General features: G+C 45.8%; 1 protein-coding gene across 1 annotated transcript in view; it reads left to right on the top strand.

Annotated features, from left to right (window-relative positions):
* The window catches only part of IARS1 (isoleucyl-tRNA synthetase 1), a 553,819-nt gene that overhangs the window by 339,200 nt on the left and 187,936 nt on the right, over positions 1-26,683 (top strand). Inside the window, exons 20-22 of the mRNA XM_086938943.1 lie at positions 10,216-10,336; positions 18,893-18,984; positions 20,778-20,855. Coding sequence (XP_086795069.1) covers positions 10,216-10,336; positions 18,893-18,984; positions 20,778-20,855 — 291 coding nt within the window. The remainder of the gene's footprint in view (positions 1-10,215; positions 10,337-18,892; positions 18,985-20,777; positions 20,856-26,683) is intronic.

Consider the following 26,683-nt stretch of genomic DNA (forward strand, 5'->3'; position numbering starts at 1 on the left):
GGGTAAACAGGATTCAGCTGTGATGATACTCCGATGATAGCTATGACCTCGCAATAACAGCAGAGTGCTCCTCTAATTTGAGCACAGAAGAACGTATGTATTTATAACCACAGCATCCATGCTTCCGTGTTGAGGCTTTAGCCAAGTTGGTATTGTTTATTGTCTCTGTGATAGCACTGTCAGCTTATGGATGACAACATTTGCACAATGTGTGTTCATGCCTTGTACTAAAAGTTCAAGGTGTTGTGATAGTGTACTTACAAAGTGGTATTTTATGCAATGTGGTTTCTGAGATTCTAATCCTGTACTGTCACACATGCAATTGTGTGTCAAAAGTCATTGTGTGGAAAAAGAAGGTAATTTTAGAAACGCATACGTGTAAAATGGCAGTCTTTTTTCCTGGGCCTAACCTAGACACCAGACACCCACTCCTCGGACATAAGTAAATTAAAAAGCTATCTTCTAATAAGAAAGCTGTCCATAGCAGTGCCACAGTATGTGTGAATATAAATGGCACCAAAGTCTATTAAAAAAAGGCAATCATATAATTTGAAAAACCAAAGCATACAGAAAGTCAAAAAATATAGAATGCATATAAAAAAACAGATGTAAAAAGAATTTAGAATGCTAAAAAAAAATTGGGCCAAATCAAAATGTTCCTACTGAACGGAATGGCCAACTGTTAATGTGTCCCGAGTGTTAGAAAAAATATTTCTATTCCCAGCAGCTGCAGATGATCATCCCAGAGGTACACCTCAAAGCAGGTTTATGGTGCAAATGAGTTCCCATCCAACAGGCACAGCAGCCGCTGAAGGAGTGACCACAGCCAGTGGAAAGCGTGCAGGACTGGAGCCAAGATCCAATTCACCCAGAGCAGAAGCATCCCAGGAAGGCTTGTAGAATGTGTTCAGAAGCCATGGAATACTCAAAGGAGAGCAATACAAATGGGCCTATAAGGGATCTACGAGTACATGTATGTCCAGAGGCTGAACCGATTGCGTTCCTAGGCACAAGTCCAAGACACACTCGAAAGTGCAAAGCAGACAGTGGAATATGAGCTGCACACAGTGAAGCCATACAGGCCGAAATAACAAGACTCATGCTCATTCAGTTCCTGTATCAAGGGTGCACCGAAACATTGTGCGCATTCACAACACAGGAGCACATATGGTAGAGACAATTCCCTTCGATCTTGAAATGGGACATCCATTGTGGAGTAGGAATATTAAAATCACAGTCCCGACAATCAGGAACAGGACAAGCGGAAGACCCCCAAAAATACTTCTGAGCACAGAGTGAATAAATGATGGAATCCATCGGCAAACTGGCTGGAAGGTGCTAACCAAGCCAGAGCCTAAACTTTATGTCTAAGAGAGACAGTTAGTTATAGATTCCTTACTTTAGAATTACCCCAGCCATCTGACTGGATCCAGAGAATTTTTTCTCTTAGCAGTACCCCTGCACGTCGGTAGGTGGCATCAGTCGAATCCGCGTCTATCGTCAGTGTTGTGGTCGCCAGGATGACATCACAGTGCCTACTTATACGCCACCCTGCGTGCTGACGTCAGTTCTTTCTTTTTCGGCGCCAGCCTCGCTCAGATCCGGAGAGAGCTTACCCCTTAAGTAATTTGTTACTAAGCTTTTTTTAACTTTTGGCAACTTCTTTTTTCGAGTCATCGACTCCTGGTGCACGAGGGTTGTCCCATCATCAGACTGGCTTTAAACCCTGCCAGGTTTGTCACAAACTGATGCCTATGACGGACCCGCACCTCGTGTGCCTTTGGTGTTAGGAGTGCGACCATGACCAGAAGTCGTGCTCCAACTGCCGGGTCATAAATCCAAAGTCTTTGTGGGAGCGGTCCTGAAATCACTTGGAGGCCTGGCAGTCGGCTCTGCGTCGCTCCCGGTCTCACTCGAGGGGAAGGTCTAGAGACCGTTCATGGAGTCACCACACCTCGTCCAAGTCTTCACACTGCTTGGGTAAGTGGCAGCACAAGAAGAAGGCGAAGAAGCACCGTCGCTCTTTGATTTCTCACTGTCGGTTGGCTGCCGCGGCGAAGGATCTGGAGCGTTGTCGCTCTGAGGCTCCATTTCCAGTGCCTGATTCAGGGATGACTCCTTGCCTCCCCCAATTTCCGGGTGCTGGGGCGTCCCCTGCCCAGCTTTTATTCCACGTTCTACGAAGCTCTACACCATATCTTTGGGTAGCCCGACACCGCTGGCACGCCTTTGTGTCTTGCAGAGCCGGTTGAGGGTCCTGGGCCTTTGATGCGGATGGCTCCAGCCCCGGAGGGCCCTCTTGGATCCGTATCTACACCGGTCGACCTTACTCAACCTTTCCCGGCGACGGGGCCCCCGGTTGACGCCGTCCCGATCCTCACTCCCAAGATGGACCTGGAGCTGGGCCGACGTCGAATCGACGCTGGAGGGTACTTTTGTTCCCTTATTCATCCCAGTTGTTCCGTATCACCCTGAAGGTGGTGATGAGGACTGGGAGGGGTCACTGGATCCTTTGGCAGACCAGCTGGAATAACCGGACTGGATACCACAGACTCGCTGGGCAGAACGATTGCCACGTCTGCTATGCCTGGTTGAGGACGTCTGTCTTGTTGGGGGATGTTAAAGCAACTCTGCAGGACATGCCCTTCGATGACTGTCACCTTTTTGGTGACAAGGCAGACTCGACGCTGGAGCGCTTTAAGGATTCCTAAGCTACGGCCAGATCCTTCGGCCTCGCGATGTCCTCCCGTCCACCACAGTCTGCCTTTTGCCCCTTTCGTGGCGTCGGAATGGGCACCCCAACATGTCTGGCACCGTCTAGCCACGATCCACGTAAGCTGCCCAGTCTATGTTTAGGCGCGGACGTGGAACCCAACGACCCCGCGGGGTCTTGGATGATGGATGCGGAGTCGACCAACACCAACTACCGACGTGCAGGGGTACTGCTAAGAGAGAATTCTCCGGATCCAGTCTGACGCCTGGGGGTAAATCTAAGGTAAGGAATCTATAGCGAACCTATATCTCTTACAGATACATTGTTACCGAAGGTAAGTAACTTGTTCTTTAAAAAGTGGGCTACTCTGTGGTATGAGACAGTTTAAAATGTGGTGAACCAATTCTCCAAAATATTGTGGAAAATTAGTGTATAGTAGCGGCTGTATTTCAGGAGAGAGTATGGGAAAACAAGGCTACCCCGATATGTGAACCCGGGGTGAGTATATGTTTAGGAAAAACAATGGTTCAGAGGTGGCCCTCAGGGTCCTTATATATAGTTAGTTCTCCCCATGGGAGACACTGTCTGTAAATTTTTTATACAATGACAATCACGTTGGGAGTATCTAATTATGTACAGGGGAGAACACTGTCTGGTAAGGTAGGGAATTTATTACCAAAGCACAGTTAACATTTCTTAGGTAATATTCAGGTGTTCACATATAAGTGAAAAAAGTGTGAAGTGACAAAGTCAGAGTAAATTAAAATCTTGACATCTCATTGACAAAATGAAATGGAACTCCACACAAATTAACAAAATGCAGGGAGTTCCTGTTGTGGGAGGGTCGACGACTTTTCGATCTCATGACATTGAGATCTTCTTCGTGACTGTAGGTGAGCAATCTGAATTATTCACAATGAGAGGAAATGACATCGGGGCCAATCACAACAGCGAATCAATGTTAATTAGTTCTGTAGTAGCTCTGGGTAAGGCATAGATCAGTGGTGATCCTGTCAATGTTGTGGGAACCTGGTGTCCAAGCATGTAAAAGGGAGGAGGATTAATTTGAATTATCTCAGGGTAACGCCCGAAGGCCAGGGCGGAAGCTGGAGCCCAATTCGCAGCCAGAGGGAGAATTAAACGGTAAATCCACCTGGCTTCGTAAGCAGTCTGTCTGGTTAGTGCCGGGATAGTCAAGGTGCTTATAGCAGCTCAGGTGAGTAATACCTATAATGGGCTCAAGGGGCAACCCAACGATTTCTGTATATAATGGGGGGGGGGGATTGGGGCTAGGCGTTCCTAGTGCATCTGTAACCTGTAAGTCGATCCTGTACCACTGGGACAATTTTAGATTAGACTTAAGGGTTAACTCTAAAGTTCGAGTGTAACATACCGCATTAATCAGGCCATAGATTAATGAGGGGCATGAGTCGCCGCGTGTGGGTGCCGGCCTTTTACAAAAACGGGCTATGTAATTGAAGACCCGCTGTGGCCGTATTTAATGAAGAAATCTGTTCCACGTGCGAATGATAGCAGGCCCTCGGAACCAATGCCACCTTAGGGCCACCTCTGAACCATTGTTTTTCCTAAACATGTATTTCAGAAGAAGCCCTTGCAACTTGATGGTCAAACGTCTCCTTTGCAGATGTTAAGGCTACGTCTTTCTGAAACAATAAGGCTTTCACATTGCTCAGGGCATCAAAATGCATGTTTGAAAGCTTATTCGAAGGTCACAGTGGCACCTCCCTAATTGTACGGGCAGATGGAAACAAAACTTGGGTACAGCAAGTGACCACAGAAGAAACTGTGACAAGATAGGCAAGGCATGGTTTCATCCAGCAGCTTCCTCGATCGTTCAAAATCAAATAACTCCCATTCAACAGTAATCAGGAAGCCAGATGAATCATGGCCGATGTGGAACCTTTCAATTAGCAAGATAAGTTTGCAATGGAAACATTACAGGCCCAGTGGAGCCAAAACCTCCTTGCACACTTATTAACTACTAAAAGCTCTCTTGCAGCCCGACCTGCTTACAAAAACTTCAGCTTCAGGAATCATGCTTGACATCCGTTAGCATCTAACGCCTCCAATCAATCAATCACAATTTATAAAGCACGTTTAATCATCCAGGTGCTTGCAGGTCCCAAAGGCTTATTCGAACAGCCAGGTTTTGAGAGCCATTCAGAGTTCTGAAAGTCAGGTGATGGTCTGGAGGTGCGTTGGGAGGCTGTTACAGGTCTTTGCTGTGATGTGTGAGAAGAAGCATCCTCTACTTCTGCTTCAGTAAATTCGGGGAGTATGGGGAAGTGAAAGAGAGGTGGAGTATAGTCTTTCCGATGGTTAGTGGAAGTTCAGGCGGTGGCTAATGTATGTGGGTCCTTGGTGGTGTAGAACCTTGTGTGCTTGGGTCAGCAGCTTGAATTGGCATCTCTTCTGTACAGGGAGTGAATGGAGTTGCCTGAGGTGGGATGGGGTGGGGTGTGATGTGGGTTCGTTGGGGAAGGATGAGGCTGAGTCTGGCTGCGATTTTTTGTACGGTCAGAAGTCTTTGTAGGAGGTGTGCACCGATTCCTACTTAGAGAGCTTTGCATAGTCCAGTAGGCTGGTGAAGAGAGCCTGTGTCACTCTGTGTCTTGTATGTAGGGGTAGCCACTTGAAGATCTTGCATAGCATTCACAGAGTGAGGAAGCCAGCAGAGGAGACAGCGTTGATCTGTGATTTCATGATGACCTTGTTGTCAATGATGATTCAGAGGTTTCTCGGATGTTCGGAGGGAGTTGGGTGCAGGTCCTAGGTCTAATGGCCACCAAAAGTTGTTCCAGGTGTTGCTACTGTTGCCAAAGATCAGTACTTCCGTCTTGTCTGTGTACAGCTGCAGGCATTTGTTCTTCATCCAGTCAGCCACTTTTGTCATGCATCTGTGGTGGTTGGTTCTGGTGGTGTTGGGGGCGTTTGTGAGTGAGAGAATGAGTTGGGTGTCCTCTGCGTAGGAAATTATATTGAGACCGTGGAATCTGACGATATTGGCCAGCGGGGTCATACATGCGTTGAAGAGTGGGGGGTTGAGGGGTGATCCCTGGGGGACACTCAAGTGATCTACTTGGGTTCAGAGGTGAAAGGTAGGAGGCTGATCCTCTGGGTTCTTCCTTTGAGGAAGGAGGTGATCCATCTGAGCGCGTCACTTTGGATGCCGATGTGTTTAAGACTTTCGATCAGCGTCTGGTGGGATATGGTGTTGAAAGCTGCTGAGAGGTCGAGGAGGATCAAAGTATTTGTTTCTCCTGGGTCGAAGAGGGTTCAGATGTCAAGGGTGGCAGTCATCAGGGCAGGTATCAGGGCGGTTTCAGTGCTGTGATTGCGGCCAAAGCTGGATTGGGAGGCTTCGAGTAACTGGTTTTGCTCCAGATGTGTCATGAATTGATTATTGATTATTTTTTCGGTGCCTTCACTGCGAATGGGAGCAGGGAGATTGTCCGGTAGTATTTTTAGTTTGCTGGGGTCGGTGGTGGGTTTTATGAGTAGTGGTCTGACTTCGGCATGTTTCCAGGTGTCTAAAAATGTGATAGAGGTGTTGAGTAGGGTGCTGAGTTCCTTGCCGATACTTCAGTTTCTAAGGTTGACAAGTTCCTTTGTGTTGTTGGCGCTGGTTTTGATGCCTGCGGTCTTTGTGACCCTCAGCAGGCCATGGTTGAGGTTGAGGGAGGGCTTGAAGGCTGCCCTGTCGGAGATGTCCTTGCTGGCGCGCCATCTCTTCTTCAACTGCTTGCTTTCCCGTTTCGCTGTTCTGAGTTCTTGGTGTACCCGCTGGCCTTTTTGGAGGATTTTCTCTGGATGTTGCTCTTGAAGGGAACGATGCTGTGTGCACAATTGGTGATCCAGGCATCCCAGTTCAAGGTTGGTGGCTTTAGCAGGGTTGGTGGGGTTGAGGGCGTTCACCCAGCTGGTTTCTGACATTTTGTTCTACCTCCGGTGGGGGGGTGTTAGTCATCTTGGAAGTGGTAGTGTGGGGCTGAAGATAATGCAGTAGATGGTGGAGTCATCTGTCCTTGTGAGTTCTGTGACATGGCTGTATTTGATGTGGTTGCTGGAGGTGAAAACTGAGTCCAGTGTGTTCTGCGGTGTGTGTAGGTTCGTGGATGATCTGGGTAAATCTGGGGTAACTTACTGTCGAGGAGGTGTGTGGTACTTTTCTTGTTGGGGTCATCGATGTGGAAATGTAGGGCATCGAGGAAGATGTAGTCCTTGGAGTCTGAAGCTATGGGCGCAATGAAGTCTGCGACGATGTTGCAGAAGCTGGAGTGTGGGCGCGGGTACCTCTGATAGTTGTCTTGTCGTCCTTGTGGAGTTTGAAGGTGAGATGTTCCATGGGGTGATATGGTCTCATTGTAGATGATGATGGCTGTACCTCCTCCCGGCTTGTTGTTGCTCCCTCATTGCTAAGGGGGCCTAGTCTAACATCGACTGTTTTGTGTGGTACGGTGCCATCAAACCAATTTCTGTGTTCTTGGTATGTATGTTGAAGGTATTTCTATTTGTCCATATGGTGTTTAGTTAATTGTCATTTCATCTTGTGTGTATTTGTAAAATAGCCCTGTTGTGTTGTCTGCTGCCTGGAATGTAACCCATGAATAGAGTACCTCTGTCCTATATGCTTCATGAGCCTCAACCACGAAGGTAACATCTCTACCTGCAAGTGCGCGACCATGTTGTAATAGATCCTGAGTAACCGCATGTCTGCAGTTCTCAGCAATTTTAAGTGTGTTTGTGTCATCTTCTCCTGACCTAATTGTGTATGAATCAGTTGGTGTTCAAAATAACTCCAGACAGTAGAGACTTAGCTACCAACTTCTCTAACTGTATGTCAGCGATAGCGACTTGGATGAATACCAACTGCCTCCGTTTAAACGGAGATAAAACAGAGGTATTGATAGTAGGTAAAGCTGCTTCTGCTTGGTCCCATGCATGGTGGCCTAGCGAACTAGGAGAATTACCCATGCCTGTGGAAAAAGTGAAAAATCTTGGCGTCATGCTGGACGCAGACCTCTCAGGCAAAGCCCAGGTGAATAAGGTGACAAGCAAATGCTATGGCACCTTAAAAGTACTCCGTAAAGTACTTGACCTTCTGCCGACCGAAGCAAGAAAAACCATAGTCCATGCTTTAATATCCCCTCACTTGGACTACGGCAATGTTCTCTTACTTGGTCTAAATCAGAAGGGACTGCACCAATTACAATGCATACAGAATTCAGCAGCACGACTGGTGCTCGGTCTCCCTCGGAAAACATCTACCAAACACGCACTTGCTAAACTTCACTGGCTCCCTATTAAAGAGAGAATCATATTTAAGACTCTCTGCTATGCACATCGCATTGCTCAAAACAAAGGCCCAAGCTATCTGAAAGGTCTCATCGCCATTCATCGGCCGATTAGAGATCTAAGATCGTCGGGCATGATGCTATTTAAAGTCCCTCGCATCACAAAAGCTAAAATGGGAGGAAAATCCTTTCGCTATCTGGCCACTAAATTCTGGAATGCTCTGCCAATCCATTTGCGGATGGAGCCTTCCGAAATGAGTTTCAGAGCTAAACTTAAAACTCACCTCTTCCCTAAATACTAACCTTTGTCATCTCATGGTTCAAGCTCTTCTCGATGGGTTGGCATTTTGTAGTCAGCGCGGGGACACACAGCTTTGTGTAGCCAGGCGCTCAATAAATGCTTATTATTATTATTATTATTAATTACAGGGCGGGTAACATAATGGGAATAGATCCTTTGAAGTATTCAAGCTTAAACAACCTAGAGCCAATACATACGGGTTACCTACTCAGCTGAGGATGATAGTCCCTACAACCATGGACGTTTCTGTATAGGAGGTGTGTAGGGGTCTCTGGGTATGAAAAAGAAAACTACTCCTGTGATCCATTAAATAAGAACCTAATCTACCACGCTGGCAGTGTCATGTCGTACTGCTTCCACTTTTCAGTAGGAACTGTTGGTTTGTTGGACAAATAAACGTTGGTATGGTGCCAGACTGATTGTATGCACCCCCTCAGGATATTATGGCCTGCAGACCTGCTACTTCACAGTGCCTTCATTAGTACCCCTAAACCTGGCAAGATAACAAATGGTTTGGGCAACCTCAGAACAAGACAACCCCGAGCCCCAAGGAATCGTGGCAACAGATCGAGAACCTTTTCTCTCAGTCACTCGTGCTCACTCAGGGAGATATTAAAGAAATACACAAAGGTGTGTTTTACATTTTTATTGAACCATTGTGATTCTTGTATTAAATGTATGTGCTGCAACGATTAATAGACTGGAGCAGATTAAAGTAATTAGCAGTATAAGGACAGTAATAAGAATGAGGATTTGCCCTAACGGCTAGGGCGGTCGACCAAAAATCTGGGGAACTGGGTTCGAGTCTCGGCAATGGCGCTGAACATCCTGTGATTCTGGGCAAATCATTTAATCTCCCCGTGCCTAACAAAAATGAATGTGTCCCCTCATGTAAAGTAATTGGTGCTATGTAAAGCGCTCTGATACCCGATTCGGGCCAGGTTCGCGCTATATAAAACTCTGAAAAGAAAAAAAAAGATTCCGCTATCGTGCTAAAACAGTGTATATATGCTGGCATAGGAGTACTGTATATAGTGTATTACTACTATGTGTCCCTTAACCTAGGTGCCAAGGGCAGGTGTTCTGCCAAGAATCCCCTATGGGATGATCTAAATCCCCATTACCTGAAGGCAAGGTATGTAGGTCCCTGCCTTGTTCAAAAATTGGACATCCCTCGCAGAGGGTACACAGGAATCGGCCTGGCGGAAACTCCCACGATAGTGATGGCCTCGCCATGACAGCAGAGTGCTCCTCTAATTTAAGCACAGAGGAACATGTGTATTTTCAAAGAACAGCATCCATGCTTCTGTGACTAGGCTTCAGCCAAGCTGGCATTGTTTATTGTCCCTGTGATAGAGCTGTCACCTTATGGCCAAATAATAAAGAACAACATTTGCACAATGTGTGCTCAGGTCTTATACTGAATATTCAAGCTGTCATGATAGTGTTCTTACGAAGTGGTATTGTAAGCAATGTGGTTTCAGAGAAACTAATCCTGCACTATCACTCAGGCAAATGTGTGTCAAAAGTCATTGTGTGGAAAAAGAAGGCAACTTTAGAAATGTGTAGATGTAAAATGGCAGTGTTTCTTCCTGGGCCTAACCTAGCCATGTGACACCTCCATAATCAAATAATAATGTAACACAAAATGATCTCTAATCTACACAGAGACAATACATATGTTAATTAGCTCCTCTCAGCATTGGCATAGTAAAAATAAAATGATTTATGTTTTTTTATTTTTAGAGCCTCTCCCCATGCAAATGATAAAATGCAATTTTAGTTTAAAGATAAAACAGAAGTAATGGTTGATATATTAGCCTTCTTTCCTATGAAGTTTCACAACTGTTGATTTTAATGTTCCTACCCTTTGATTGCTTTTCCAGGAGGATGGAATTGAATTCATTTACAATGAAAACACAGTTAAAGAGAGCAATAATATCATGGATAAATGGGTTCTTTCCTTCACCCAGTCACTTGTTCAGTTCTTCAAGCTAGAAATGGCTGGTAAGTTGCATAAGAGAAAAGTGTGTGATGATGAATGATTTGTCTATAAACTATGTGTGCTGGTATGGGCTGTATGCTGTGTTTCATATAGTATATCAGTTTACTTCCAGAAGAAGTACAGATGTAAATGAACTCAGAGAATAATCTGGTTGCTCCATAGTGTGGCTATTATAAACATGTGTGAACTGATTTGGTGGGAGGGTCCCACGGTAATTGGGAGTTATTGAGCCTCAAATGTAACATTTGGAGTCCTTAATCACTAGTGATCTGTGGCCTCCTTGCTCTTAGACCCAAATTGAAGACTAAGTATTTTCATGTAGCGCTGGAGTCTTAAGACAGCAAGAAATAGCAACCCAGAGCGGTATTGTGGACAGACACTCAAAACTCAACAAAACACCAATAAATCAATATTCAGTCAGTTTTAAAAAAAAGTAAACACACTAAAATCCAAATACTAATGAAAACTGCAACAAAATTTCAAACGGGCGCAGAGAACATAAGACCTCTTGAGCCCCTCCTGAGCCTTGGGTCTGAATTGGAATGTCTGTAAAAACACTGATTGTACCGAACCCCTATCTGAGGTTGTTGACACAAGACGTACACAATGCAGAAACCTTTGCTCATGGTGTTTGTCACAGGGCTTACACAGTGAAAAAAACACCTTGCCTATTGCCTTTGCCTCTGGGATTAATAATACATAATCCCGTACCTACAGCATTTGTCATCAGTTTTACACAATGTACAAGACATTTTACAATTTTTTACTATTGTCTTTGGCACATGGCTTATACAATATGGATGCCCTGGCTAATGTATTGGACATAGTGCTTGCACAATGCAAGACCTCTTGATTATTTTATTCGTCACAAGCCTCGGTTTGGCACAATGTTCACAATGGAATGAATGAAAGATTTGTGTCAATTAGTATAAATCTGTACAAAACCACTATAAAATAGTCAGGATACATGGCGTTTGAAATTCTAAAACGATTATTAAAATACATTTAAAAACTATAAAATCAGGATAGGTAAAAGCAGTTAGAGAAAGATGTCGTCTTTGGGCCTCTGCTTGCCCCCTGGATGTCCCTACGTCAGACCGGCTTCAAGCCCTGCAGCACCTGTCACAAGATGATGCCTGTTACAGACCCGCACCTTGTGTGCTTGTGGTGTCTGGAGCGCGACCACGACCAGAAGAAGTGCCCTGACTGTCGGGCCATAAATCATAAAGACTTTCGGGAGCAGTGCTGAAAGTTGCTGGACGCCCAGTGGTGGACTCTGTGTCGCTCAAGGTCTCGATCAAGAGGAAGGTCTCAAGGCTGTTCACGGAGCCTCCACTCCTCGTCGCACTCCTGGTCATCGAGGTCATCAGGTACATTCAAACACAAGAAAAAGGCAAAGAAGCACAAATGCACTTCGCCTTCTCCCAATTGGTCGGCGGCCAGGCGCAGGGTTCGAAGCCGGAGCATCCCCTGCCCAACTCTGACAGTTTTACGAGGCCCTACACCTCGTCTTTGGGCAGCCCTACTCGGCCAGCGCACCTTTGGGCTCTATGGAGCTGGTTGGGGGTCCTGGGCCTTCGATAACGGCGGCTCCGGCACCGGACGGCCTCGTTGAGCCAGGCCTGGATCCGGATCGATGCCGGTTGATCTCACTGGACCTTCCCCGCCGCCGGTGGTCGTCCTGGCTGGGGCCGTCCCCATTCTAATCCCTGAGTTGAACCTGGAGCCGTATGGACTTTGCCCTATGTCGAAACTGACGTCGGAAGGTTTTTGTACTCCTGTTCATCCCTGGTGTTCCCTACCCACCAAAGGGTGGTGATGAGACTGGGAGGGGTCGCTGGACCATTTAGTAGACCAGCGTGTGGAACCGGATTTGCAAGAGGACCTGGGTGATGTTAGTGGTCTGAACACTTCTCCAGACATTGGCTTGCTTTCATCCTCTACCGTGGCTAAGGAGGAGGGATCGTCCTATGCTATGGTGATGCGAATCGTGGCTGAGGTTTGGGCCTTGAGCTCCCTTCAGTGGCGGTCAGGATTAACCTGACAGAAGTGCTGCAGCCTGCGGCGTCCACTTCTGAACCCCTATTGCCATTTAAGGAAGCCCTCACTGACGTCCTCCTGGGTACGTAGACCAAGCCCAGCATAGAGGCTCCTTTGGAGAGGACAATTACCCGCTGGCGCAACCGCCTGGCCCCGGGCGACCCAGTGTTCGTAACCCAACGACCCCCCGCCCCCCCCCCCCCGAGAGCTTGGTGGCCCAAGCCTCTTCTTCAAAGGGCGCATTCCCTTCTCTCCCTCCAGATAGGGAATCCAAGAAGCTGAACCATCTTGGGAAGCGTATGTGCTCTTCCTCCAGCTTGGCGTGCCTCTTGGGCCAATACTCCCATACCATCTGGGATACCGTTGTGCAGGTCCTGCTCAGTGCCCGGGTGGAGGCCCGGGCCGTTCTCTCCCAGGCTGTGGCGAATGGGAGAGATGCAGCTAAATTCACGATCAGATGTAGACTGGATACCACCGACTCACTGGGCAAAACGATTGCCATGTCGGTAGCCCTTAGGTGCTACACCTGGTTGAGGACATCTGGCTTTTTGGGGGATGTCCAGTCAAACTTGATGGACGTGCCCTTTGATGACCATCGTCTTTTTTGCGACAAAGCAGACTCAGCGCTGGAGCGCTTTAAAGATTATCGGGCTACGGCCAAATCCTTGGGCCTCGCTGCGCCTTCTCGCCCACTCCAGTCTGCTTTTCGTCCCTTTCGTGGCTACGGAAGGAGCACCCAACCACGTCCGGCCCAGTCTAGCCACCTGCTTATGCAAGCTACCCAGCCTTTGCATGACCGCGGACGAGGGATCCAGCGACCTCCCAGGTTTGGGAGCCAGCAGGCGGGCAAGTCCACCCTTTCCCCTCCTGCAGCAGCCTCCAAACCTTCCTAGTATGACGTTTCAGGCCCATCAATGGCCAGTGGGAGGCAGGATTCGCCATTACCTCCTCCACTGGCTGTCCATCAGGTCGGACAGGTGGGTTTTGCAAATTGTCTGAAGGGGCTACTTGCTCCCGCTTTGAAACTACCCCTCCCTCCATGCCACTGTCTTTAAATCGCATGTCGGAGGATCATTTGGTGCTTCTCTGCCAGGAAGTTTCTGCTCTCTTGGCCACGGGAGCTGTAGAGAAGGTCCCTATGCCAGAAGTAGGTTGTGATTGCTATTCCCGCTACTTTCTGGTGCCCAAGAAGAACAAATGTCTCCGTCCTATTCTAGACCTCCTAGCCCTCAACCGCTTCCTTCTGAAGGAGAAGTTCAAAATGCTCACGTTAGCGTAGGTCCTGTCTGCCTTCGACCCCTGAGACTGGATGGTGGCGTTGGACTTTCAGCACGCCAATTTCCATATTCCCGTCTTTCCAGCCCACAGACGCTATCTTGGGTTCACATGGTAGGCCACGAGCACTTTCAGTTCACTGTGTTCCCCTTTGGGCTTACCACTGCCCCTCGGGTGTTCACGATAGTGATGTCGGTGGTCGCAGCTCAGATCAGGAGTTCCAGTCTTCCCCTATCTCGACGACTGGCTGTTGAAGGCGGGCTCGCTGCCGGCTGTCGTCTCCCATCTCCAGACTACTGCGGACCTCCTGCACTCGCTGGGGTTCACTATAAATGTGTCAAAGTCGCACTTGACTCCCTCTCAGATGCTCCCTTTCATCAGAGCTTTTCTGGACACAGTGCAGTTTCGGGCCTATCCTCCCGAGCAGCGAGTATGGGATATTCAGGCTATGATGCCAATGTTTCAGCCTCTATCCCGCTTTTTGGTGAGAATGACTCCGAGGCTGCTCGGCCGGCATGTGGAACTGCAACAAACAGGGCGAGGTGGGGTCATGGACCCTATGTCAGGAGGCTCTTCGCCTCTGGATAAGGCTGGAACATCAGGGCATGAATACCAGGGCGAACAAACTTAGCCATCGGTGCTTGGTTGATCACGAATGGCATCTTCATTCAGAGGTGGTGCAAGATCTCTTTCAGCGGTGGGGAGAGCCTTGGTTAGATCTGTTCACTACTGAAGAGTACGCACAATGTCAGCAGTATTGCGCGTTGGAGTTTCCAAGGCAGCACTCGCTTGAAGGCGCCTTTCGTCACAAGTGGAACTGCGGCCTCTTGTACTTCTTTCCGCCTATACCTGTGGGACTCCACGTGTCAATGCAATGGTTGCTGCCATAGCCCCAGTGGAAGGAGCCTGCAAGTCCGCTGGAGGAACCTTCTTCGCTAAAGCATAGCAGATGTTTATGCAAAGGCCAACCCTCCCATCGCGAGATGGTACGTTTTTGAACAGCCCGGCCTTTCTTGGCACCTAGATATCCAATAAAGAGGTGATCATATATGGAAATTTTTGGTGCGGACAAGACCGAATGACAGCACACATTTAGGGTCAGACGCATCGGTCACCACTGTTAGATCCGGTTTGGGAAGGGAGAGGGATCTGCCTCTGATCCAAGCTTTTTTTCATTAGCCACCAACACTGTGATCTGTATTATTGTATGTTTGTCGTGTAAACTAGTGAGCACCAATTGTATGTGTATATTGGACTCTGAATTACTCATGTTCTACGCAAAATGTTTTAAATAACAAAACGTTTTCTATAAGAATTTAAAGTAGTACCTTATTTTTATATTTTCTGTTCTTTGTTCTTTTCATTGTTGCACTGAGTGACACACTTTTCATGACTCTGTTATTGTATGATTATCTACTTCTTTTTCCCTTAACCCCTTGCATGCTGATGACGGCCCCCGTCCGTCATGCATCACGGTGGGCATGTGCTTATGACGGCTGGGGGCCGTCATGAACCCGCCCACTCTTCAAAACGGCCGCACAGGCACAGAATCGCGGCCGCGCCCAAGGGGTTAAAAATTACTCTCCCTGAACCATTGTATCTGTTTTATTGTTTATTGGCCCCAGATTTTAATGAATAGGGCTGCCCCTGTTGGATGTACAAAAGGGGGTGGTAATGGACGGAGCATCTGAACCAATCAAACACTCACACCCAGTCAAAAGATCTGGGTTTAATCCATCACCGTTCTTTAGCCCACTCTGCCACCCCAGTTCAGACATGGCTATATGCAAATCAGTCTGACCCTGTGCCTCATGGGAACAGTCCAGCCCGAACTGCCAAGCCATGCCTTCCCTGGACCGGAAACAAGCTTCCGAGGACCGGTTTCTGGCATTCCAGCCGTCTTCAGCCCGGCTTGCTTGAATCCAGTGGCAAAGTGAGCAAGGGACTCACGTCTGAGCATACCCTGCCACACTTATGGCGGCCAAAAGCGGTACAAAAGGGGGTGGTAATGGACACCTGTTGGATGTAATCAGCTCCTGTTTGTCTGGCGGAATCCATGATGCTGTCCGCTGGAGCCAGTTTCAACCCCAGGTTCTTAACTGTTACTGGAATATCATTGAAGTTGCCTGAAAATATCTGAGCAGTATAAAGTTAGAATTTGAACTGAAGAACTAGGGCCCATAAAGTTGCGGAGGAGATAGTTGGACATGGGTGATACAGATTATGGGTGCACAGAAGATGATAATTTCAAGTGCTCATCATCTGCTTCCTCTTTGTTACTCTGATACAGGTCTTATAAAATGCAAATGTACTAGGTACCTATCCTCGAAAGGGCATTTCTTTCGTCTCTGAGCCCTGAGAAAGATGGTCTCCTCATTTACCACAGTGTTGCTAAAGGCTGCAGGAACTCTGGACAGGACTTATTACTCCGAGGTGTGGTCTTGTGATGTACTTCTTAAATTGCAAAGCCCTTTCTTCTGTTTAATGAGCCTCTACTGTAACCTGTCTTGGCTGCCTAAGAGAAACTTTTATCGGGTGCAGAAGTCCACAGGCAAATTTCTAAATGTCATAGGCCTGCTGTGGGTGACCCACTTGTTTTTTGCCTTCACTCTAGTCTCAAGAGAGCCCGGTGGTTCAAGCTTCATCTTCCAGAATGAACCCTAACGTTTTACCTTTGCCCCCAGTGACAAGGGGGTCAAAACATCTAGATGCTGTGTGCTTAAAGGTTTTTGTTTCAGGCAGCTCTCTGTATAGAGAATTACTCATGCCTGCTGGGTTACTGTTGCACTTCTTGTGGGTATTAGCAAGAATGACAGCCATAAGACTACTGGAAGACATGTAGAAACCCTTTCCCAAATTGGTCAGTGATGGATTGGATGATTAGAAACAGATTTTGGAGTGTGACTTGGATTCTGCAGATGCCATGCTATGTCCATAGACAGAGCCGCTACATTATGTGGACATACCTGTTTGTGTTATACTGTTGTTTCGCGAGTCATGAAAGCCACTCTAAGGGATATGCCCTTTGATAGCGATCAACTTTGTGTTTAAAAGCTGATTTCTCCCTATAGCACTTCAAGAATAACAGGTCTGTGGAATGGTCAATGTACCTGGTTTTGTCTGTGAGGCAGTACCATAACTGATACAGAAAATAGGGTCTGTCTAGAGCTCAGCAATCACTGCAGAGATAGCCATAGCCACTACTACTGAAACTTCAGTGTACCTCTCCTTTTGATGCAGGCATGGATCAAAAGGTGCCATTAGCAGCTGTAGAAGACCCTCTTCCACTACCGCATCTGTTGCCTTAGGGCCTCCCTGACTAGCCCCCCACACTACCATCTTCTGGTGGGAAAAATGGGCCTTCTCCCACTTCACCAGTTGGGAGTTGATAACAGACTGTTGAGTCATCCAGTGTACTTCTTAGTCGACATAAAAGACTGTGATCTTATTCGACATAAAAGACCGTGATCTGAGACCCTTTCTGGTTCTCCACCTTTTGAACTTGTTCATTGTGCCTGAACTAGTTTTATAAATTCAAATGAGATTTTTAATGTGGTCTGTAATCTCCTTTTTAAGTTTTGGTACTGATAAATGCTTTACATGTTTCTCCTTAGTTAAGCCTGTCTACTGTGTGCTGCAGCTGCTCAGTGGCTGAACTCCGGCCTAAATTTTTTAGTCCTAGCTGGACTTGGTACGGAATGGTGATGTTATTACTTGGTGACGATTCGCATCCCCTCAATCCACAGTCTCATAGTAGTGCTCTGCGTACCTCTGCAATACAGCACATAACTTTTGACAGGTGTTGAAAGGTTGTTTTCAGTAGGGCCCCATGATATTGTGATAGCTGTTGGCCTTGCATCTTGCATTTCATTTTGTTGTCTTCTTTTAACAGTAAAATTATGATCAATTATCAGTGAGGTAATCAGCTTTTATTTAAACAGAATTGTTCTAGTTTCATCGAATTGATGTTTATTTTTCAATAAAAGTTGTTTGGAGGAGCTTAACCATTTTAGGCGCAGCCAAATTGGAATTCTTCAGAGCAATTTAAACAGTAAAATACTCACATATGAAACCCCTCCATGCAGACCACTGTCTCTGAAAGCCACATACTTCATAAACAAGCAGGTTGTGATAGCACTCAGAAACACTGCTCAGAACATTTCACAGGTCTGTGCCATCAAAGCATTTATTTCCTTTTTGAATCTTCGATTAGCAGTAAAGAAGTGATGAGTTAGCAATGAGGTAATCTCACTTCATTTAAACAGTCAGTTTTCCTTGAAGTAATCCTATATCATGATGTACCACTTTCAATGAAGTTCTTCAATGCGCCCCCTCTGCAAAGTTCTATGTTGCTTTGTCTGAGTGTTACCACAATATTGTATTTGTCTTTGAACCCTCCTGAAGTACGGCCATCCCTTTTCTAAAATTACTATAGGGTTCATGAGGACACTGAACTCAGCAGGGCAGTGACATTTTCTTCAGGCACTTAAGAGGAACCAAGCAAGATGATTAGCTGGGAAGTAGTCTTCTTCTCAGTCATGTTTGCTAACTCACCTGGTGGTGAGGGATATCTATATGTAATAACTCTCTGGCCTGAAATTGGTACCTGTATGGGTAATATACTGGCCAACTAGGCACTCTGTAAGTGTTCTGTAACAAATACCATGGTCTTCTCAAGAGGTTTGGATGGTTATAGCCCTAACCTACTGCATGTGCTCTTTTGTGCTTCCGCTCGCCATGTTTATAAGTTCTGTTCCTCAGAAGTTGAGAAATCGCTTAACAGCAAAGCTTTGTGTAGTGGATCACAGCAGTGACATTTCTCCAGGTGATCTAAATGAGAAAATCAAAGATTCACTATGGACAATGATGGCCTGCCTCTTTAGTTCGAGATCTATTTTTAACTTGAAGACTTTGTGGTGCATTTAGACTTATCACACATGCTTCTCTCTCTACTTCTGATTGCCTTATATTTATCATGCTGAATCCTTCCTAAAGTCTGCATCTGATTTTATGCAGTAGTATGTTCCTCTTTCTCGTTGTCGCCCAGATTCTCTCTCTTTCACTTTTTTTCCATCCTCTGACTTCAGAAGTGCACGTGTCTGAAAACAAAGTGTTTTTTGGGTATGGTTGGGTTAGTTACTCAAAGTAGAGACGTACGTCTGAGTCTATGAAGCATGAAAAGGAAACATTCTATTAAAGGAAACGTATATATATTTTGTTAACTTTGTGCCATTTGCTTCCAGCCTACAGATTGTTCACAGTTGTGCCCCGACTAGTAAAGTTTGTGGACATGCTAACAAACTGGTATGTTCGAATGAATCGCAGAAGGCTAAAGGTATGTAATTTAATGTGAATGTTATTTTTATTTACTCTGATACCTTAACTTCATGAATAAATCTTTGAGAACTAATTGTAATTTAATTTAAATCATTTCTGTAGGTGCCATTTGTGAGACCTTTTTGGACTCTTTGGGCAGTCAGAGGTTACCAGGCAATAGCCATTCAGTGCTGGTTTGCTAGTGTCCCATAACATTGCACTTCATTTGCAATAGCTTAATTTAGCAGCATTTGAATTTTGGTTTTGGTCAATGTAGTAAAGGTGCATTGTGAGTCAGTGTCTGTGTTTTGAGCTTCAGTAATTCAAGGAATGTACACAGACCTCAGTGACCCAACAATGCACTTTCCTTGGGCATCTATGAGGATATGTCCTTTGAGACACTGTCCAGGTAATAGTAGGCCTGAATCTGTTATGCCAACTGTGGGGCCGTGGCCTGCTAGTGGAACTGTATCACTGTACAGCGAAGAGGGCTATTGCATGAACCCTGTTACATGGAGGTATTAAGATTGGTGCAGGCTCACTTCCTCAATAGGTGAAGGCGATGGAGCAACTCCTTTCTGTTTGACCTGTATGTGTTGTGTTCCTTGGGCAGTGACCATAGCTCTCCTGAGCAGTCACACTTGCAGCCTCTTCCAGTCTGCTGGTCCATGACCTTCCGGGTATTAGGTCATTCCTGTTAGGATTAGTCCCCTTCCTTTGCAAAGAAGGTAAGTCTTCCTTCTCTCCACTAGATTGCTAATATTAAAATTGTTGAATTAAAAGAATGCGTCCATGGAACACTATTCAACCTGTCTAGAGCAACCCATCTTTACAGCTTGATTGCAAGCATCGGTAAGTCAGCATTTAGAACAAAATCTAGTATGGTAGTGGCCAGTCAGCTTGGGAACCAGAGCTTACTGACCAGTTCATTAAAACATGTTCTTTGTCCAACATCTCACTTCCAATTTGAAGGAGGAGCCTAAGTGGCATGTTAGACAGAGGCTCTGATATGTAGGAGGGAAAATAGAATGGTCAGTCCAGGAGAAGGATGTGAGCTGTTGTAATAACACTCCGTTTGTAGTTGAATTGCTCCTCAGTGAGAATTCTCCTGCAGTATGTATGTATGTATCTTCCAGACTCTAGTATATTGCGCTTATGAGTGTAAAAAGTGTACAATGCCATCTGAAATATAGTCCTATGATATTTTGAAAGAATTAAATGAAAAGTCTAGTCTTAACAGTTGACAAGGGAGCCTTTTGATCATTATGTTCCTTAGCTGTACAGCCTTCATGTGAAGCATTAAGCATCTTCTGCTTTTTTATTTTGATTTAATTAATTGACTTTATCTCAGCAGTAAAAGCATTCCATATTTTATACATAAACAATTAAAGTCCATTCCTTATAACTTGATTTGTAAACTAGGATTTGACTTCAATTTTTTTCGGTTTGCCTGTATGAAAATAGTAATTTCTGTACATCTTTTTTTCTAGCTAGTTGTTTCTAATTGTGTTCTGTCTGCTGTAATTCATGTGGCTGTGTATGTTATATAAGTAAACTAAAATGAGTTCCCAGCTATCTTTGCAGCATAAACCTTTCACAGTATAACACTAGGGTTTATCTGTCTTTCTTAAACATGACATAAGTTTGAACAAAGTTTGAAAAAGTTTTCTCTAACCTCGGATTAGTGTTTCATCTTTTCAAATTGAATGTTGCCATTTTGATTGAACACCTACTTATGAGCTTAATTCTTATAAAGACCATTGTTTTCTTAAGTTCACTTCTCGTTGTCTTGTTTTATTATGTTTTGTATAGGGTGAAAATGGAACTGAAGACTGTACAATGGCTTTGGAGACCTTGCTTAGTGTCCTGCTTTCTATGTGCAGACTTATGGTAATCAAGCTTATATTTCTTTTTGCTTTTTCGTTCTGTCTCTCTTATGCCTGTGTTTTCTTCAGTAAATAAGAAATGCCAACCTCCAGAAGTTTTATGCATTACGTTCATCCAGAGTTTCAACTAATATAGTTTTATTCACCTGATGGCCATGTCTGTGGGCAGGGCCGGACTGGGGACCATAACCGGCCCTGGCAAAGTGCTCGGCAGCCCCCCCCCTCCCGGGGGTTGGGGTTGCTGCCGAGCTCTCTGCCAGGGCCGGTTTTCGGACGATTTTGTTACAGAGCCGATTTTGCAGCTAAGCTGCAAAAATGGCCCCAGTGGCCCAAAACCGGCCCCCACCCGTGCGGCGCACCGGGGGATTGCCCGGTGCCCGCTGTGGCCAAGGTAAACAACTACTTTGCTTGAACACCATATATTAGTAGCTCGGTCCTTTCATTATTTTTGTTCAGTTCTCAGAAGATGCTATGGGGAGTTAAACCTCTCAATATCTTCAATAAGTAGTTATTTCTCACTTTTCTCTTTTACAACCCTCTTAATTTTGTTGCCAAAGTTGAACTTTCCTTGCCATTGTGCCTCAGCGATGGTGGCTTGATGGGCACTGTAAAAAGGAAGGGGTCTTTGGATTGTAATGTTTCTAATTTACATAATTTAGTAGCTCTCAAAATTGTGATTCACTCACTTTTGACAAATGTTGTACCAGTCCTCCCATTCGAGTATCTCTCCAAAGTCACAGTTTTAACATTTCTGCTGAAAGATAAAGTTGCAAAAAGTTCTGGACATTTCCTTGCAAATTTGTTTCTCATGAGAGAAAGTGTTCTATAAATGTACATAACGTGTTACTCCCAGTAATTTTATTAAAGTACCCAAAACAATCTCAGGGGTGCCCCACTGCTTAGATAACCAACAATAGATAGACTTAGATGGGAAATCTGTTTCTCTCAATATATCCTCCTACCGATCACCTAATGCTAAAGCTTTGAATGCTGTGATGCCCCTACTGGAGGGTGCGCCACAAATGGCATGGTGCAAGCCAGCTTCCTACACCACCCACCGTTCCTGTGGGTGGTTAGAAAACCACCCTGGTTTCTTGATGGCATTTACCAGTTGATGCAGTCCAGGATAATTAATCTCTGGTTGCCTCCTCAAAAGCCAGTGCGCTTCTTATTAGACATAGCTGAAGTGTATCTGGGAAAGCCAATATAAGATGGATTGACTATTGGATCTTGTACTCCTGGCATTTGTGAACATATCTCCCTCCGAAGTAATCACCCTTTCTGGCCCAAGGCACATATATCCAAGACACTCCGACAAGATATCAACCACAATAATATTGTTAACTTAGTGGAAAGCTCTTCCCTTGAAACATACTTCTTCTGTGGCCATGATGAGATTCAAAACTACTTTGACATACCAGAGTTTGGTGTACTTGAGCTCCTGGGGAAAGGACAGTCTAATTCCTCGAATCAAATTGCACACTATCAGGTGCTCTTGTGTCAGTAAGTTATTGACTGACAAGTGTCACAATGAAATGGCAGATTTAAAGGTATTGACTGACCTGCACGTCGGTCTCTCTTCCGCTGCCAGTAGTGAAAGGAAATTTGGAATGTGGGCAACCTCTTCCCCCATAGGATTTAAATCCCTTGTTAGACACCAACCTGGCCATTGTTGCCAGGTCTCTTTTCGTGGGCATGCCTGACTGTGCACATTAAACTTTTCCTCTGACATTCAGACCAACCTTCTGCACCTTCCATTTAATGGTTCATGCCTTTTTAGGGAAATGGTAGACTCTGCATTGGAACACTTGAAGACCAGCCCCAGGCTGTTCTTTTAGCTTGCAACTGCTGCCTCCCACAAGGTTTACTAACAGTTCAAGTTTTTATGGCTTTTAAAGAGCCTTCTCTTTCCATCAGCGCCATGCCTCCCAATCCCAGACCTATGAGCCGAAGCAAAATCCGCCTGTCAAACAATACAGGGGCAGAGACAGAGGTAAGGGTTGTGGATCTGCTAATTAATACTCCGCCTCCTCCCCTGCACCACCAGGCAAACAGACCTAGTTCACTTCCTCCCTACTACTCTGAGTCTGTGGGTCACATGTGTGCTTCTTTCTTTCAGCCTGGAAGGGCATTACTTGGGACCAGAGGGTCCTCCAAGTTGTAGAAATGGGTTACACCGTTCCCTTCCTTCAGGCTCCATTTTCTCTTCCCTCCCTCACACTCTTCTCTCCCCTCTATACCACCTAACCATGCAGCAGCAAGAGGTGGCTGAACTCCTACAGAAAGGAGCAGTGGAGTGTGTGCTAGAGCAGGAAAAAGGCCAATTATGTTATGCATATTACTTTCTATAGAATAAGAAGGACATTGGTTTGCGCCCATCCTAGATCTCATAGGCTTGAACTTTTCCCTGGCGAAACAGTTCTAGATGCTGACCATGGCTCAAGTGTTACTGGCATTTGAACTTGGAAACTGGATGGTATCACTCAACCTGGAAGATTTATACTTTCTCATCCCCATACTGTGGTCATATTCCAAGTTCTTGTAAAAAGTAATGGCAGTAGTCTTGGCTCATTTCAGAAGATGCATCATCCCAACCTTCCCATACCTGGACTACTGGCTTATCAAAGTCAGAATGCCGGAGATGGTGTCACGGCATCATAAGTCGATAGTATCCCAGCTGTTTGACCTGGGTTTTTCATAAGCGAGCCCAGATCTCACATGTGGCGTCTGTGACTCCACTTTATAGGCTCAGTACTGAACACAACCCTTCTTTTAGCCTTTCTGCCTCCACAGACAATTGTTGACGTCCCGGAGATTGTTTCATCCTTCCAACAAGGCACGCAAGTTCAAGTTCAGAAGATACATCTTCCTACTCACACATGCACTTGGCACATGAGCGCTCTACAGTGGTGCCTCCATAAGTAGCTGCTACAGTACGGAGGAGACCCATTGGACTCCAACGAGATCTCCAGTGCTCCATCAGAAGTGGTTTGGTGGGGGAACAAAGTGAACCAGAGTGCGCGATAGGCTTCTTCCCTCCTACAACTGGTCACGGTAGTGATGGATGCTTCCACCTTATGATAGGGAGCTCATCTGGTGGATTTGGAGAACAGAGGCCTATGTTCTTCGGAGGAAAAGATCTTTAAAATCAACCTGTTAGAACTGCTCCCCATTCAGCTGGCACACAAGGCCTTCCTTCCCTCCAACCATTGTCGGTAAATCCAGATCTTGGTGGACAGCAAGACACCAATGTGGTACATCAATAAGCAAGAAGCAGTAGGGTCTCACTGTCTTCGTCTGGAAGGATTAAGACTTTGGACTTAGGCACACTGCCAAGGGATCTGCTTCACCGTCAGTCACCTGGGGGGGGTTCTGAATGTGAGCCGACAGCCTGAGCTGGCTTTATCTTTCAGATCTCAAGTGATTTCTTCTACCAGAGGTAGTCCAGAACATCTTCGCATGGCGGGCACTCCTCATGTGGACTTGTTTGCCTCATCAGATAAAGCCTAATAGAAGTCGTTCTGTGCCCTCCAGTATCCGTTCAGAGGAGTCTTGGGGAAAGTGTTTCAGTTGAAGTGGAACTTTTGCCTGTGTTGAAAATGGCCTTTTTTGCAGGGTTATCCCCAAACAATTTGCTTCCTCATCCTATTTTTTCTTGCCTTGTCTTTGTTGGTTTTAGGACTCTGGCCACATTATCACAGGTGATCAGTGCTAAAGTGCATATGCTTTCTGGGTAAATTATGTTATGGATTGGTGTTTCCATGATTGGGATATTTGATTTAATTGTCAGTCCCTAGTAAACTGCACTGAGTGTGCCAGGGCCTGTATATCAAATACTACAAGTGGGCCTGCAGCACTGTTTGTGCCACCCACATGAGTAGCCCTGAAAAGGTAACTCAGGCCTGCCACTGCAGAGTCTGCAACGCAGTTTGTAACTGCCATGTCGACTTTGCAAGTGCACCCACTTGCCAGGCCCTAACCTTCCCTTTTCTTACATGCGAATCACCCTTAAGGTAGGCCCAAAGTACCCCTGTGGGTAGGGTGCAGTGTATGTGAAAGGTAGGACAGGCCCTGGTGTGTGTGACATGTCCTGGTAGCGAATTACAAAATTACAGTGCATTTCGTGTTTCACTTTTGAAAGGCTATCTGGCCCATAGGAAAGCATTTGAGTTAATTTATAACATCCTATAAATATAAATTCCCATTGGGACCAGATAGGAAAATAAAGTTTAGTATGCCTGAACTCAGAATATTAACATGCATCTTTTAGTGAGGGTGATTTTTAACATTCTGTGTTTGAAAATACCACTTTTAGAAAGTAGGTATTTTCTTGCTTAGCCATCCAGTGTGCCTCTGCTATGATGTGTATTGACTGTCTGGCTGTGGAGTGACAGGGGCTGGGAATGTGCAGTGGCTCCAGAGAGTCTGGATGAGTCAGGGCTGGGTTGAATAGACCTGGGCTACATTCAGAGTAGTGTGAGGGGTTGTCACTAGACCTGAATAAGCCTGTACTGCATTTAGAGTGGTGTTAGGCGATTTCCCTTGCACCTGAATAGGCCCTGTCTGCCTTGGTCATTGCTGTCTCCGCCTCCTGCTGGGAAGCTGAGCCAGAGAGGACCAAACTGGTTTGGACTAAGCACAGACAGCCTCTACCTGAGAGGACAAAGGAAATTGGGCTATAAAAAGTGGGGCCCAAACCCCGAAACTTTAGAACTCTTTTGGAACCAAGAAGACTGCGAAGAAGAAGAGCTGGAGAAGCTGTGAGGAGAGACTTCCACTTGTCTGCTACTGTCTTGGACAGTGAAAGGACTGGACTAAACATTCTGCAACTTCCTTTTTGTGAGTTTCTCCAAGGGCTTGAGGTAGAGCTTGCCCCCTGTTCAAGAATGCTCAGGAACAGCAAAGACTTCAAGTTCTTCTGAAATCAGCATTAGGGACTGAGTGTTTTGTACTGGAACAGAAGAAAAGCAACCCAACATAGTCTACAACAACGCTGCTGACTCTGTGTCCCAGGTGCAACTAAAATGCCTCCCACCACTCTAAATGCAGACCCTATCTATTCAGCCCAGCGATGAGTCACCCAGGGAAGGCAGGACACACCTCAACTCCCCCTAGTGACTTCCTAGGGTGAATGCACATCCCCAGCTCCTGTCACTCGAACACCAGACACCAAATACAGAAACTGCCAGAGGCACACAGAATAGCAAAGTAAGAAAATGCCCACTTCTAAAAGTGGCATTTTCAGACACAGAAATTAAAAACCACCTTTACCAAAAGATGTGTTAATACATTTTGAGTTCAGAGAGCCTAAACTCAATTTTTCTATCTTGTCCCTACGGAAAGCTACACATGTAAAATGTTACAGCGCAGCTCCAATGATGAGCCTATGGGACTGACAGTCTTTCAATAGTGAAAAACGAAATACACAGTACTTCACTATTTGGACATTTCACACAGACCAGTACATGTCCTACCTTTCACATACACCTCACCCTGCCCATGGGGTACATTGGCCCTACCTACCTTAGGGGGGGGCCTTACATGTAAAGAAAGGGAAGGTTTGGGCCTGTCAAGTATGTGCACTTGCATAGCTGTAAAAAAACTGCATGCGCAGACACTACAGTGCTAGGTCTGAGACACATTATAAGGCTTCTCATATGGGTGGCACAACCAGTGCTGCAAGCCCACCAGTAGCATTTGATTTACAGGCCCTGACACACATCATGCACTTTACTAGGGAGTTACCAGTAAATCAAATATGCCAATTGTGGTTAACCAATCATTGTTACAATTTATACAGAGAGTATATGCACTTTAGCACTGATCAGCAGT

Source organism: Lissotriton vulgaris, chromosome 9 (genome assembly GCF_964263255.1).
Source record: "Lissotriton vulgaris chromosome 9, aLisVul1.2, whole genome shotgun sequence".
NCBI lineage: Eukaryota > Metazoa > Chordata > Amphibia > Caudata > Salamandridae > Lissotriton > Lissotriton vulgaris.